We start from the raw sequence: 15118 nt of genomic DNA, 5'->3' as shown, positions 1-15118 counted from the left end.
ACACCATTTACTATAGGTATTGCATATTAATATTAAGTGTTCTAATATTCCTTCAACATTCTGGTTCTGGACTTTATAGTCTATGAAGAGGCAAGTTAAGCAAGAAAGAAAGAAAAATGAGAAAAACATATTTGCCTCCTGGAAAAGGTATTGCTTCAATATATATATATATGATCTAGAGTTTCCTTTATCTATTTTATCTGTCTATTTGTAAATATAGAAAAGTTCATGTATTAATTTTATTTATAGGAAACTGCGAATAATAGAACAAAGGTCAGAAGATTATTCCTGACAGATACTTATCTTATCTGTACCACTGTAACACAGAGGTTTGTTGGTTTTGCAACTATCAGATTTGAACCTTTAATAAAAAAAATCATAAAGGGTTCTGCAGAATCCTGTGACTGCTGCTGTTAGTGTAATTGTTTTCAAAAAGGTATCAGTTGAATTCACAAAATAGAATTAGAAAGAAATCTAAATTTTGGCTCAGAGATGGCACCCATCTCATGATTATAAAGAGTCTTCTGTCTTAGTTTTGTAAAACTTGGTGAAGGTTTAACAAAGTTTTTTAAGTTGTAAATTTTTTTATCTCAAATTGTACCTTAATGTTGACTTGAATTCCATTTGTTAGGAAAATGTGGTAAAATGGTAAATAAATCAAAATTTTACTCTTGATTATGACAAAGTTTCTGTAATACAAATGTAGTATCCTGGTTTAAGATAGGTTGTGGATGTTTTCAACAAACATTACACAGTATTTATATGTTAACTCTTGATCTTAAAACACTATCCATTTATACAAGAAAAAAATAAAAATTTTACTTAAACTATTTCTTGATTACAAAGAAGCTTCTGTTTGAATTTTATAAAATTCCATGAAAGCAAAGTTATTGATGTCCAAAAATTAAATCTCAGACTGTATTTAAATGTTAACTGAAAAAAATAAGATAATCAGTAAAATACAGAAAAATAAAAAAATATTTCTGAAATATTGCTGTGAATGCTGCTCTTGGTTGATTATGATGAAGTTTCTGTCCAAGTTTCGTGAAATTGCATGAAAGTTAAAAACAGTTATTGATGTTTTATTGTAAGAATTTAACAATAGACCGAAAGTTGCTGCGACTTTTGTTGCAGAAAGCTCGACATAGGGATAGTGATCCGGCGGCGGCGGCGTTAGCTAACTTCTTAAAAGCTTTATATTTTAGAAGGTGGAAGATCTGGATGCTTCATACTTTGTATATGGATGCCTCATGTTACGAAGTTTCCGTCAGTCCCATGTCCAATGTCCTTGACCTCATTTTCATGGTTCAGTGACTACTTGAAAAAAAAGTCAAGATTTTTTGTAATGTTAAATTCTCTCTTATAAGTAATAGGATATGAACAAGGTTAAGTTTTGGTGGTCAAGTCCATATCTCAGATACTATAAGCAATAGGTCTAGTATATTCGGTGTATGGAAGGACTGTAAGGTGTACATGTCCAGCTCGCAGGTGTCTTCTGACCTTGACCTCATTTTCATGGTTCAGTGGTCAAAGTTAAGTTTTTGAGTTTTGGTATTTTTTTCTATTACTATATGCAATAGGTCAACTATATTTGGTGTATGGAAATATTTTATGATGTACATGTCAGTCTTGCAGGATTTATTTGACCTTGACCTCATTTTCACGGTTCATTTCTCAGTGTTAAGTTTTTGTGTTTTGGTCTGTTTTTCTTCAACTATAAGCAATAGATCAACTATATTTGTTGTATGGAAGGATTGTAAGGTGTATATGTCTGTCTGGCAGGTATCATCTGACCTTGACCTCATTTTCGTGGTTCATTGGTCAATGTTAAGTTTTCATGGTTAAATTTTTTTCTTAGATACTGTAAGCAATAGGTCAACTATGTTTAATGCATAAATTGATTGTAAGGTGTACATGTCTGTCTGGCATGGTTCATCTGACCTTGACCTCATTTTCATGGTTCATTGCAATTTGGTCAATCTTAAGTTTTCTTGGTTAAGACTGTTTCTTAGAAACTATAAGCAATAGGTCAACTATGTTTGGTTTTTTGAATGATTTTAAGGTGTACATGTATTTCTTGTTTGGTTTATCTGACCTTGACCTCATTTTCTTGGATCATGTTAAGTTTATGTGTTACTTGTAGTAAAGCTTTATATTTAGGACTATCAACATAAAATCAATGGTTAGTAAAGAAGGCGAGACATTTCAGCGTGTGCACTCTTGTTATAAATTTTGGATATTACTTTTCCGAGTTATGGGTCATAAAAAAAGGTAGATTTTCCAGTTTTCGGACAATAACTCAAAAATGCTTTGAGCAGTTTTCATGAAACTATGGTGAATTGTTTATATCTGTTGATGTGAGCTGCCTTTCGATTTTTATAATCTTTAGATTTTACGTTTCTGAGTTATGGGGTTTTATTCATTAAAAAATGAGATTTTCCAGTTTTCGGACAAAAACTCAAAAGTTCTTTGAGCAGTTTTCGTGAAACTTTGGTGACTAGTTTATATCTATTAAAATAACCTCCCTTTAGTTTTTTTATAATTTTCTGATATGACATTGAGGAGTTATGGAGCTTTATTCTTTGAAAAAGCGACAGGCGTATCATGCACTCATGGCGCAGCTCTTTATTTTCATAAAGTAATAAAGTAATGCTATTATAGTATCTAGTTCTTTCTTACCTAATTAACTTTGTGATGTTAACCATTAATAAGATACCTTTAATTGTTGTGGCATACCCATCCTCAAAGGCAATTCCAGTATAATGTAATATCAATGAGACCCAATGAACTCCGTAAAAAAAACCAACATCTAATTTATAGGTCAATATACAGTCTACAACATTTGATTATATCAACAGCTGAATACTGAAAAATTCAGAAATTAATGCGTTCATTTATTATTGCGATTTTTGAAGAATGGACAAAAATGCGAGATTAATTATTGTGATTTCTTTTGAAGAATGGACAAAAATGCGAGATTAATTATTGCGATTTCAGGAAAATCTGCATACATATATATGCGTAAGATATCAAAATGCGAGTTATTATTATTGCAATACTTACCCAGTCGCAATATTCGCATTATTAAAAACTTCACAATAATTTCTGAATTAATAGTATACTATTCTGATTGTATGTACTTGAGTTATTTCTGATGTTTGCAGAGGAAATACAAAGATAACAAAAGTAATTTTATAATTTTTTGGGCTTCACACAGCTTTGTGTTTTTCTTTTAGGTAATACATGTATATTGCATATAGTCGAGATGATTGACAAAATTTGTTTTGCCCAAAACCTGAAAGTTATATCAACAGAAGGTTTATTTAATTTTTTCTTTATTTTGAAAGCAAGTATAAAGGTCATTATTAATTAGGATTACTTGTTATTTCTTAAAGGGAACAGGATGGAAGACCAGTGGATAGGATAAGATCGAAATGGGCTATACCTATATCAGAACTGGAACTAAAGGACAATGCGATATCTCCTGAACTTTCTTGTTCTGTCAGGTCCAATGGTGGCTTACTAAGTATACATACAAGAAAAGGTTAGAAAAGAAATAATTGTGCTTGATTTAAGTGGGTTTTTTTTAAAGAAAATTATATGATAAAAAAAAATATATATAATACTTTATGAATAAGATCAAGTTCTTCAAGGGAATTTGATTGTATATTATTATACGCCTTCTCTGAAGACAGGTGGAGTTTTCTCAGGAACTACGAATCAGAGCTTCCTCAAATTTTGTACCAAGCTTTATATGAGCATGCTATACCATTAGATGTGTTTTCACCACTAATAAAATTATATCAACCAAATATTTATATATTCTTACACATAATAACCATGTATAAAATTTTGTTTGCATTTTTCTCATTACTGAGTAGCTATGATTCAAAACTTAATGAAAATTGGTATCAAGCTATATTTGAGCATACTATATACACTGTATGATGCGTTTTCACAACCATAGCTCATCAACTTCCTGTTTACTGAATACTTATAATGGGTGTATCATTAGTGAGCAATAGCTCACAGTCCAACTTGTTTACAAAAAAAAAATTAAATATTTTACAACATTTACTTTTTTTACACATTTGTTGGGTTTTTTTCAGAGTCCATTTACCAAGAATCTGATCCCCTGAACCTTCAGACTGACCTAGATGATATGGTTTATGATTACCATATATTAGGCCAGATATCATCCTTAGTGTCTACTCTGAAATGTGGCCATGACAATCTATCTGAAGAAACGTGTTGTGAAGTTATCAGTGATCTACAGCGAAAGATACAAGTTAAAAATCAACAGTTACAGATTATCAATAGCTGTACTGTTGTTGTTGAACATACCAACGCTACGAATAATAAGTAGGTTTATAACATGATGGAAGAACTAGAAGTACGCGCAAAAATAAAGAAAATATGTCATGTGTTACTGGGATTAAAAATTATGCAGGTCCGAGGTCCCTTAACTTTTATTTCCACAGGTGGACCTTCAATAACAAAGTGCTGGACATTCAAACAGACGACTGATTTTCTTAAGGTTACCATTTGGTTTACTTCAAAAATTTATTCTGATCACCTGAAGGGTATTGCATGTAAAGCAGCACTGTTTAATACTTTATACAGCTACTGAAAGAGGGGGGGTGTTATACTGTTTTAGCCCTGTCTGTCTGTCTGTATGTCCAATTTTGCCTCATATGCAAGGTCTGATAAATACAACATGTATTGTTTACCTCTGAGTAATTCCTCCCCATTTTAATTTGATTCTGGGCAACTAATGATAAGGACTGTTCTATAAAAACATACATGGGACCCAGAGAAGGCACTTTGAAATCTTTACTATGGGTAAGTGTCAAGTACAGTGGAAATGTAATTGAAATTCTAGAGTTGACTCTATAGGTGGTTACCCCATTAGGAAAATGCCTTCCCTGGGTACCATGTATGTTTTTATGGAACAGCTCTAAAATGTAATTCATCTTCAACCAGGCTTAGAGTGCAATTTTTACTTTGGAATAGAAAGTGAAAGTACAAATAGCAAGTGAAAGTGGGTATGAAAGTTAACATGAAAGTGAAAGTTAAATTCAAAATATTTGTTCTATATTTTATTTGTGTCTGTAGATGTGACTTAAGTTTTGTTATATACTATGAAAATACTGTGAATTCATTTATTTTCATGGGTACCTATTTTGATACGACCGCAAATATTTTTGCGGTCGTATATTGGTATGACGTTTGCGTTGTCGTCGTCCGAAGACACATTGGTTTTCGCACAATAACTTAAGTTTAAGTGAATGGATCTCTATGAAATTTTACCATAAGGTTCAATACCACAAAAGGAAGGTTGGGATTGATTTTGGGGGTTATGGTACCAACAGTTAAGGAATTAGGGGCCAAAAAGGGGCCAAAAATAAGCATTTTTCTAGTTTCCAGACAATAACTGTGGAACGGTGTATGGATCTCTCTGAAATTATACTACAAGTTTCCATACCACAAAGGGATGGTTAGGATTTGCTTTGGGGGGTTATGGCTCAAACCGTTTAGGAATTAGGGGCAAAAAGGGGGGAAAAACAAGGTTGTCCTGGTTAATGGACAAATACTTTAGTACAAAACATAATTTAAAGCAGTGTAAGGGAGATAAATCAAATACATCATTGAAATTATCTCCCTTACACTGCTTTTAAATTATGTATAAAGTAATGGTTAATGAACAATAAAGATAATCTAAAAGACACATTGGTTTTCGCACAATAACTTAAGTTTAAGTGAATGGATCTCTATGAAATTTTACCATAAGGTTCAATACCACAAAAGGAAGGTTGGGATTGATTTTGGGGGTTATGGTACCAACAGTTAAGGAATTAGGGGCCAAAAAGGGGCCAAAAATAAGCATTTTTCTAGTTTCCAGACAATAACTTGTGAAACGGTGACTGGATCTCTCTAAAATTATACCACAAGTTTCCATACCACAAAGGGATGGTTAGGATTTGCTTTGGGGGGTTATGAATCAAACCATTTAGGAACAGCAAAGTGTATTGCACAAAAGCAAAAAATTGAATATAAATTCAAATCATATAACCAATTCTAAGTTCTTTGACTACATTTTTTCTGTGTCAGAAACCTTTTATGTGTCAAATATTTAATTACAATCCAAATTCAGACCTGTATCAATCGCAAATATTGCGTCCATTTTTGCCCCAACTGTTCAGGGTTGGACATCTGCGGTCGTATCAAGCTGTGATCGGCAAAGCAATTTATTATGTATTGAGGAACATTTGTATTTTCATGGAAATTAGATTTTTTGGTTTGGCAAAAGTTTGCTTACAAACCTATAGCAAATTTATAATTCTTTCAACATTTAAATTTGTGGTTTACCAATACCCATGAAATCCACAAACATTGGTATCCCAGGAATAATCCACAAACATTGGTATCCCAGGAATAATCCACAAACATTGGTATCCCAGGAATAATCCACAAACATCGGTATCCCAGGAATAATCCACAAACATTGGTATCCCAGGAATAATCCACAAACATTGGTATCCCAGGAATAATCCAAAAACATTGGTATTCCAGGAATAATCCATACACATTGGTATCCCAGGAATAATCCATAAACATTGGTATTCCAGGAATAATCCACGAACATTGGTATCCCAGGAATAATCCACGAACATTTGTATCCCAGGAATAATTCACAAACATTGGTATCCCAGGAATAATCCACAAACATTGGTATCCCAGGAATAATATCGAATCCACAGTACATAATGATAAATGACACACATATGTACAATATTGTTTACATATATATTACAGGAAAGAAAGATATACATTCCAGACCGTTTCTCCAGAACTTAAACAAGAATGGTCTACAGATTTCTTACTGTCAAAGCTTGCTCTTGGTAAATTATTTTTATAGTAATTAAACAACATTTGAAGTGTCATACTATCTGATGATATTATTACATTTGACATTTCTTTGAAAGTTTCAAAATATAATACAACTGAAAATTATTGATAAGTAAACTTAGGAACATTTTGAAAAAAAAAGAAGATAAAAATATAATAGAATTTACACAATATACAACAGCAAATCGAACCAAATACCAAACACAATCATTTATAATTGGAATTTATTAAATAAAATGTGATAGAGGTAATCTGTCCACATCAATTAAAAAATTATCTGGTATGGTTGCCAATAAGAAAGTATCCACCTGAGACCAAATGACGTAGAAAGGAGCAACTTTAGGTCACTGTATAGACTTCAACAATGAGCAAAACTCATACCTCATAGAAGGCTACAAAAGCTCCAGAAATGATAAATGTTAAACAATTCAAAAATGAAAACTAATGCCTGATTTATGTACAAAACAGTAAACAAAAAACAAATATGATATACAGCAACATACAGCTACCACTGAATTACAGTTTCTTCCATGTCCACATAAAGTACAGTCTGTAACATGTCATTAGACCTATTCCCATATCGAGTAAAATTTGATTGGAGAGAGGAAAAAAAGATAATAAATAATTAACATTTTATTAGAAAAACTAAAGATTTTGGTCTCCTAAATTAGCATAAGTTCTTATTGACTGACAAAAACTGACAATGTTGACATGATTTACCATATTAAATCAAGTTATAATTTCTTGAATTGATATCTAATTAACAAATGTTTGATTGACAGATCCTATCAACAATCCATCATGGACATCGTTAAGCACTGGAGAAGATGTTACTATGCAACCAGCTTTGTTTATGAAACATTTACCTGTAGATATGCCGAGATATTTTACTAAGGTAAGGCCAAAACTAAAGCATGTAGATATGCCCAGATATTTTACTAAGGTAAGGCCAAAACTAAAGCATGTAGATATGCCCAGATATTTTACTAAGGTAAGGTCAAAACTTAAGCATGTAGATATGCCCAGATATTTTACTAAGGTAAGGCCAAAACTAAAGCATGTAGATATGCCAAGATATTTTACTAAGGTAAGGCCAAAACTAAAGCATGTAGATATGCCGAGATATTTGACTAAGGTTAGGCCAAAACTAAAGGATGTAGATATGCCGAGATATTTTACTAAGGTAAGGCCAAAACTAAAACATGTAGATATGCCGAGATATTTTACTAAGGTAAGGCCAAAACTAAAGCATGTAGATATGCCGAGATATTTTACTAAGGTAAGGCCAAAACTAAAGCATGTAGATATGCCGAGATATTTTACTAATGTAAGGCCAAAACTAAAGCATGTAGATATGCCGAGATATTTTACTAAGGTAAGGCCAAAACTAAAGCATGTAGATATGCCCATATATTTTACTAAGGTAAGGCCAAAACTAAAGCATGTAGATATGCCCAGATATTTTACTAAGGTAAGGCCAAAACTAAAGCATGTAGATATGCCCAGATATTTTACTGAGGTAAGGTCAAAACTAAAGCATGTAGATATGCCGAGATATTTTACTAAGGTAAGGCCAAAACTTAAGCAATCTATAAAATAGATTCTTGTTTTATTTTTTTATTCTGCTATATGTTGTCACAAAAAAAAAGCAAAAAGCAAAAAACACAATATGAAATCCCCCACTCTTAGATATTTACAGTTTCAAATATTACTAAATATCATTTAAGGATGTTTGCTACTCTGTTTCAAAATAACAAGCTTTTCAGAAGACTGTTATAAATTGTTAGTATATAAATAATGGAACTGAAAAAGAAGAAAAAAATGATGGGTCGGTGTGCTTGTTTTTGAGATATAAGCCATTGAAAATTTGGCAGGAAATGATTCTCTCTAGATTTTTCATACAGTTAACATTGGCAGCTTTTTTCTTTTAAAATCAATGAAAAAATAACATTAACAAGGAATTTTTTAACAATTTCAAATATGGCTTTAGAAACTATATGTTATAAGATTATGAAAAGAAAATTAGGGCTTAGTGGGCAAAAAAATTTAATGGCAATACATGGATAAAACCAGAGAATTCGGAATATCTGACAAAATTCTAAAACAAGAGGAGAGAACATCCTTAATATGAATAAGGACCACTTTTTAAATGAGTAGGATCTACCTGTAATGAACTGTAAGGTAATGATATGAAGACTATCCAAAGACAACCGATTGATTGTTGGTGTTTAACTCCACTTTCATTACTCTTGCCAATATCATGGTGGCCAGTTTATTGATGGAGGAAGCTGGAGTACCCAGAGAGAACCAACAACCTTCAGCAGGAATACTGACAATCCTAGTCAATTTTAGAAGATCACAGGCAGGGTTCAAACTCATGACCTCGGTGTTGATAGGCAGGTGATACTGTGTATGATCTACTTAGACCACTCAGCCAGCAAGGCCCCAACAACAATTGAAATAGATGTCATAGATGTCAGTAACAAAATCACTATAAAACATATGGATCTTAGAAATGTTTTTCATCAATTTTTTATCTTTTAACCCATTAAATATAAGTTATAAGTAAATATTTTTACCAATACAGTTTAATGTTTAATTCAACTCATTTTAGATGAAGTGTGCTATTCCTGTGTATCTAGCATCACATGGGTCTTCAGATATTGGCATACAACATTTATGGGTTGTTATGACAACAGACTTGAGGACACAGGTTGCACTTGTCTCAGTACAGAACACAAGGCCATCATTGGTGGAGTCCTTTCAAGCATGCAGTGAGGAAGTTGTAGCAGTTGAAATAGTTCCCGGTTATGCTGTCAAGGAGAGTGGTGATGCTTTCATGGAAGATACTGTCTGGATGTCTACGGTTAAAAAAGAGTAAGTTCTATGCACTATGGGCTCAAGTCTCAAATATGATTATTCAGTGAAGGACACGGAATGGAAAAGCTGATACCACACTTAACTTGGTAAAAGGAAAAGTACAAAATATTGTAATTAACATGAGAGTTTGAGGTTTCAAAATGATGCTAAAAATGTACACAAGGTCAGGTTTTTCTCTGACTGTTAATGACCCCTTTACAATAAGTCCATGGAATATTGGATGTCTACTGATTGATATTTAAGTCTTACACACATGAATTTTTATTAGTTGGTTTTTATTGGCTTTGAACTAGCTTTCAGTAACTGTGAATACTCTCAGATCTGTACTTCGTATCTTTTGTGTTTTAATGTTTTTATGTGCTTTGTATCAGTCAGATGAGTTAAACCCTTCTCTACTGATTTTAGGCATATTTTCTTGTCTTTTCCTCTACAGTATTCTTTCCATCCTTTATTCTGCTTGTCCTTCCTGTATCAAGTTGAATTTTTCATAAATTTTCATTCCCAACCAACTAGGCATTTGTTAATATTAAAATAAACCTGAAATCTTTTTGACAATGTTTCTTCAAAATCATAAGACTATTTACAGGTAATAATATTTTTATTTTGTTTCAGAGTGTTAATATTTAGTGTGTTCAATGAACAAGGATTACGAGATCAGACAAAGTTGAATCGTGTTCCAAAGAAAAAATTTCACTGCCATGGGATAGGTCAACAGATACATTATACAATAGAGAGAGTATTTATAGGAACAGATGAAGGGGTACTGGTCATCTATGACAGAAATGAAGGTATGTCTTGGTCAAGAATAGTCCAAATTAGTTTACACCTTTAAAGCTCTTTTTTAATGTTAATTGTCAGGTTTTCTTCAAAATTCTATTCTAAAAGCTGTAAATGGTGGAATTCAGTAGATAACTTTTCTCATTGTCTGTTATTATTGAACACCAGTTTTTGCATTTCAAAATTTAATTTGATAACTTCTTAGGCCAAAAATAAAATTTAAATTGTTTGATGTTGCCTACCTACCCTCTTAAATTAGTAAAAAGCAGCATACCCGAAAAAGTTTATGACACAAATCGTCTCAAATTTTTTAAAGATTTTTTCCTGCTTTAACGTTGATTTCTTGACTTATGCTGTAGGCCCAAAAAAAAATCCCTACCTCCCTATACAACCCTAGGAGGCATGGGTAGGCAACATCAAACAAAGAATTTCTTAAGGGTGGCCTTATCATAATAAAGAACATTTTAGATGAAAAATTATCAATTTTACTGAAGCCATTACAATGAAGACTAATAAGTTTACACTAATTTGAATATTGATTGTAGGATAAGATGATATTTAATATAGTGAGTAAAATGACTTCTGAAATGGGAAAAGGGTTAGCAAGTAGATAGTTTGTGTGTTTGTAATGGTTTTCTATTAAAATGTATTGCTGTCTGGTGAAAAAACTCTAAGAAAGAAAAACCCATTGGTACACTGTAGACTTGAGGTTCATTTGTCTAGAGAGAGATATTTCAGTAACTGCTGTGGAAAGAAATTTTTCACATACTGCCTTTTTGTTGAGCCTTCGACTTTAGTCGAAAAAGCGAGACATAGCGATCCTACATTCTGTCGGTGTCGGCGGCGGCGTCCACAAATATTCACTCTGTGGTTAAAGTTTTTGAAATTTTAATAACTTTCTTAAACTATCCTGGATTTCTACCAAACTTGGACAGAAGCTTGTTTATGATCATAAGATAGTATCCAGAAGTAAATTTTGTAAAAATAAAATTCCATTTTTTCCGTATTTTACTTATAAATGGACTTAGTTTTTCTGCCGGTAAATATTACATTCACTCTGTGGTTAAAGTTTTTAAAATTTTAATAACTTTCTTAAACTATCCTGGGTTTGTACCAAACTTGGACAGAAGCTTGTTTGTGATCATAAGATAGTATCTAGAAGTAAATTTTGTAAAAAAATAAATCCATTTTTTCCTTATTTTACTTTTAGGGATCATAGATTTATTCTTACGAGGAAGCTCAGAGCATGCTCGGAGGATGCTCAGAGCTTTTTCAGTAGGCTCTTCTCTGCAGTTTATGTGAAAATAATTATCATGATCCATTAAGATGTCAATCAAATCTACACCACTTCTATAATAAGGAAAGTAGAGCATTATAGAGGAAGCTCAATTAACACCTGTGTAAACATCTAATCTATTCAAATACATTTTGCCTGAAATTTTACAAAACTATAGAATAGATTAGAAATTCTTTACCAGTACTGTGTAATGCTTGGAAAGAAATCTCAAGTCTCCACAAAAAGTGAAAGTCATTTAACAAAAAATATACAATTATTATATTTTTAAAATAATCATTTCTTTTTTTATAATAAAAAAAATTCTCAAATTTTATAATTAGATGATATGATTTAAATATAGTTTATATTATATAATATGCTACATAAAAGTTATCAAGACACAAACAACAGTCAGGGGGCGATACTAAACGAGTTATTTTTTTTAGTTACTTATATTAATAGGTATTTTTTGTTTTTTTTTAAATTATTTGATATAATCTCAATTGTTATTTTAAATGTCAAAAGTGGACTAAATGTAGTTTTTAAGAATTTTTATATCATTTCATTAAGTAAAATTAAGTATTTATCCAAATTGAGATGAGTATAGAGAGATTACTTTAAAAATAATGACAAAAATATTACTTTTATAAATTATTTTATACATCTTCAAAAAACTAAGTATACTTACAATTATTTAAGGAACATATGTAATTGTTTTTGATAAATATTTCAAATTATAAATAACTTCAAGTCTTAATTAAATCACAAGGTTCCATCCATTTATATTTGTTCATCTCTAAGATTTTGAAGGAAAATATTATTTTAATAGCCCCAAGAGACCAATCTATGACCAAGAAGTGTGGCATCAGAAAGGCAATTAGTGTTTCAGGAGGATTTAAATAGTTTTATACTGCATGGGGAAAATAACCAGATGTGAAAATTTGTTAAAGCTTGTAAAACCTGTATGAATGGACACCTATAGAAATAATATTAACAGAAGTTACTTATTCATGATATATACAACATATTTGAAACAACCTTGTTTTCAATATAACTTGTATAAGTAATTTTGAAAATTACTTGTTTAAGTAATGCCCCTAATTATTAAAACAATGGTAATTTTTAATTGTATATTTTTTGTTAAATGACTTTCACTTTTTTGTGGAGACTTGAGATTTCTTTCCAAGCATTACACAGTACTGTTGAAGAATTTCTTATCTTTTCTATAATTTGTATAATTTCTTGCAAAATGTATTTGAATAGATCAGTTGTTTACACAGGTGTTAATTGAGCTTCCTCTATAATGCTCAACTTTCCTTATTATAGAAGTGGTGTAGATTTGATTGACATCTTAATGGATCATGATAATTATTTTCACATAAACTGCAGAGAAGAGCCTACTGAAAAAGCTCGGAGCATCCTCCGAGCATGCTCGGAGCATCCTCCGAGCATGCTCGGAGCTTCCTCGTAAGAATAAATCTATGATCCCTTAAATGGACTCAGATTTTCTGCAACACATTCACTCTGTGGTTAAAGTTTTTAAAATTTTAATAACTTTCTTATACTATTTTGGATTTGTACCAAACTTGGACAGAAGCTTGTTTATGATCAAAAGCTAGTATCTAGAAGGAAATTTTGTAAAAAAAATAAATCCATTTTTTCCGTATTTTACTTTTAAATGGAATTAGATTTTCTGCCAGAAAACAACATATTCACTCTGTGGTTAAAGTTTCTAAAATTTTAATAACTTTCTTATACTTTTTGGATTTGTACCAAACTTGGACAGAAGCTTGTTTATGATCAAAAGCTAGTATCTAGAAGGAAATTTTGTTTTCTTCCAGTTAACATTACATTCAGTCTGCAGTTAAAGTTTTTAAACATTTATTAGATTCATAAACTATCCTGGAATTTTACCAAACTTGGACAGAAGCTTCTTACAATCAAAAGATAGTATCAAGAGGAATATTTTTATTGATTTACTTCCTCATTTTTGTTGAGCCTGCGATTAACAGAAAAAGTAGGCGATACACTGGGTTCCGTGGAACCCTTACAAATTTTTGGTAACTTTTTCTTTGAATTGTTTTCATTAGCACTCAAATAGTTGCATGATTTAATGACAATAAAATTGTTTTTCATTTATTCCATTTCAGATTTTTTTACTGTCACGTTTTTACATCGCGATGACCTTGAGGTCATCCCGATGTATTGCTATCGCCTAGATTTCCATTATGTAAATTAGTTTTGGGTTTGTAACCGATCTATAAACATGATAAATACGCGCACATAAACGAGTGCAAAATAACATTCCTTATCGTTTGATATAAATACATCTCTTCAATGAATACTGATAAAAATATTTTTGTTTACAACATAAATTAATAATATGAAAATGTTTTGTAGTTAGATATATATATATAAGTAAAAAATCATTGATGATATCAATGCACACGTACCGAAAAATTGTGTTAAAGCATGCGGAAGAATATCTCAAAGAACGTTTTGTGAAAATACCGTCAAGGACCGGTAACTCTGTAATTGATTTTGCGGGAAAATATGAATGCCTACTCGTATCCAATCTTAGAGAAAAATCGAATTTTTACAGAAAAGTGTCCACCATGCACTTGCATTGCACTATTTTTAGAATAGTAGAATAGAATGATATACAAATGGATTCAAATCATATATATATGTAACTGTTATTTTAATATAATATAAACAACAACTCAGTGTATACTGATTTGTATCTCTACAATATAATAGTTATTACGGTGAAGTTGAAGTCATCATCCACGCACGAACTTGTCTCAGAAAAAAAATATATCTCTGTACATTAACCTCAGTTTTAGGTAAAGAGATATGTTGTTTTTTTCTGAGACAAGTGCTTTTGACCATCCTCAAGAACTTGTGGTCATCCGATGTTCAGTACTTCAGTACTTTGATTTGGTGTTGATAAGTTAGAACACATTTATAGTTGTCTCTGTTTCCTTAATGGTTATAACTACCTGTATTGTTTTTCAAGTTTTAAGGTTTATTATACCCCCGCTTTAAAAAAGTGGGGGCATACTGTTTTACCTCTGTCTGTCCTTCCATCAGTCCATCCATCCATCATCCGTCAGTCCGTCCGTCCCATGAATATTTTCGTCGCATTTTTCTCAGGAACTACTCGACAAGGATTTCTGAAATTTGGTTTCAGGGTTTATATAAGTAAGTTACACCGTGTGATGCATTTTCACATTTATCACTCAACAACTTCCTGTTTACCGAACACTTGTATTA

General features: G+C 31.6%; 1 protein-coding gene across 2 annotated transcripts in view; it reads left to right on the top strand.

Moving 5' to 3' along the window:
- Positions 1-15118, top strand: part of LOC127720143 (rho guanine nucleotide exchange factor 10-like) — a 68814-nt gene that overhangs the window by 48975 nt on the left and 4721 nt on the right. For both annotated transcript variants that reach the window (XM_052226606.1, XM_052226605.1), the window contains 7 exons: positions 250-329; positions 3396-3544; positions 4110-4362; positions 6817-6902; positions 7692-7804; positions 9524-9786; positions 10402-10577. In XM_052226606.1, the coding sequence (XP_052082566.1) occupies positions 250-329; positions 3396-3544; positions 4110-4362; positions 6817-6902; positions 7692-7804; positions 9524-9786; positions 10402-10577 (1120 nt within the window). The remainder of the gene's footprint in view (positions 1-249; positions 330-3395; positions 3545-4109; positions 4363-6816; positions 6903-7691; positions 7805-9523; positions 9787-10401; positions 10578-15118) is intronic.

This window comes from Mytilus californianus, unplaced genomic scaffold (assembly GCF_021869535.1).
Source record: "Mytilus californianus isolate M0D057914Y unplaced genomic scaffold, xbMytCali1.0.p SCAF_11, whole genome shotgun sequence".
In the NCBI taxonomy this organism is placed as follows: domain Eukaryota; kingdom Metazoa; phylum Mollusca; class Bivalvia; order Mytilida; family Mytilidae; genus Mytilus; species Mytilus californianus.
Note: the sequence above shows the minus strand (reverse complement) of the source record. Positions and strands in the feature narration are given on the sequence as shown.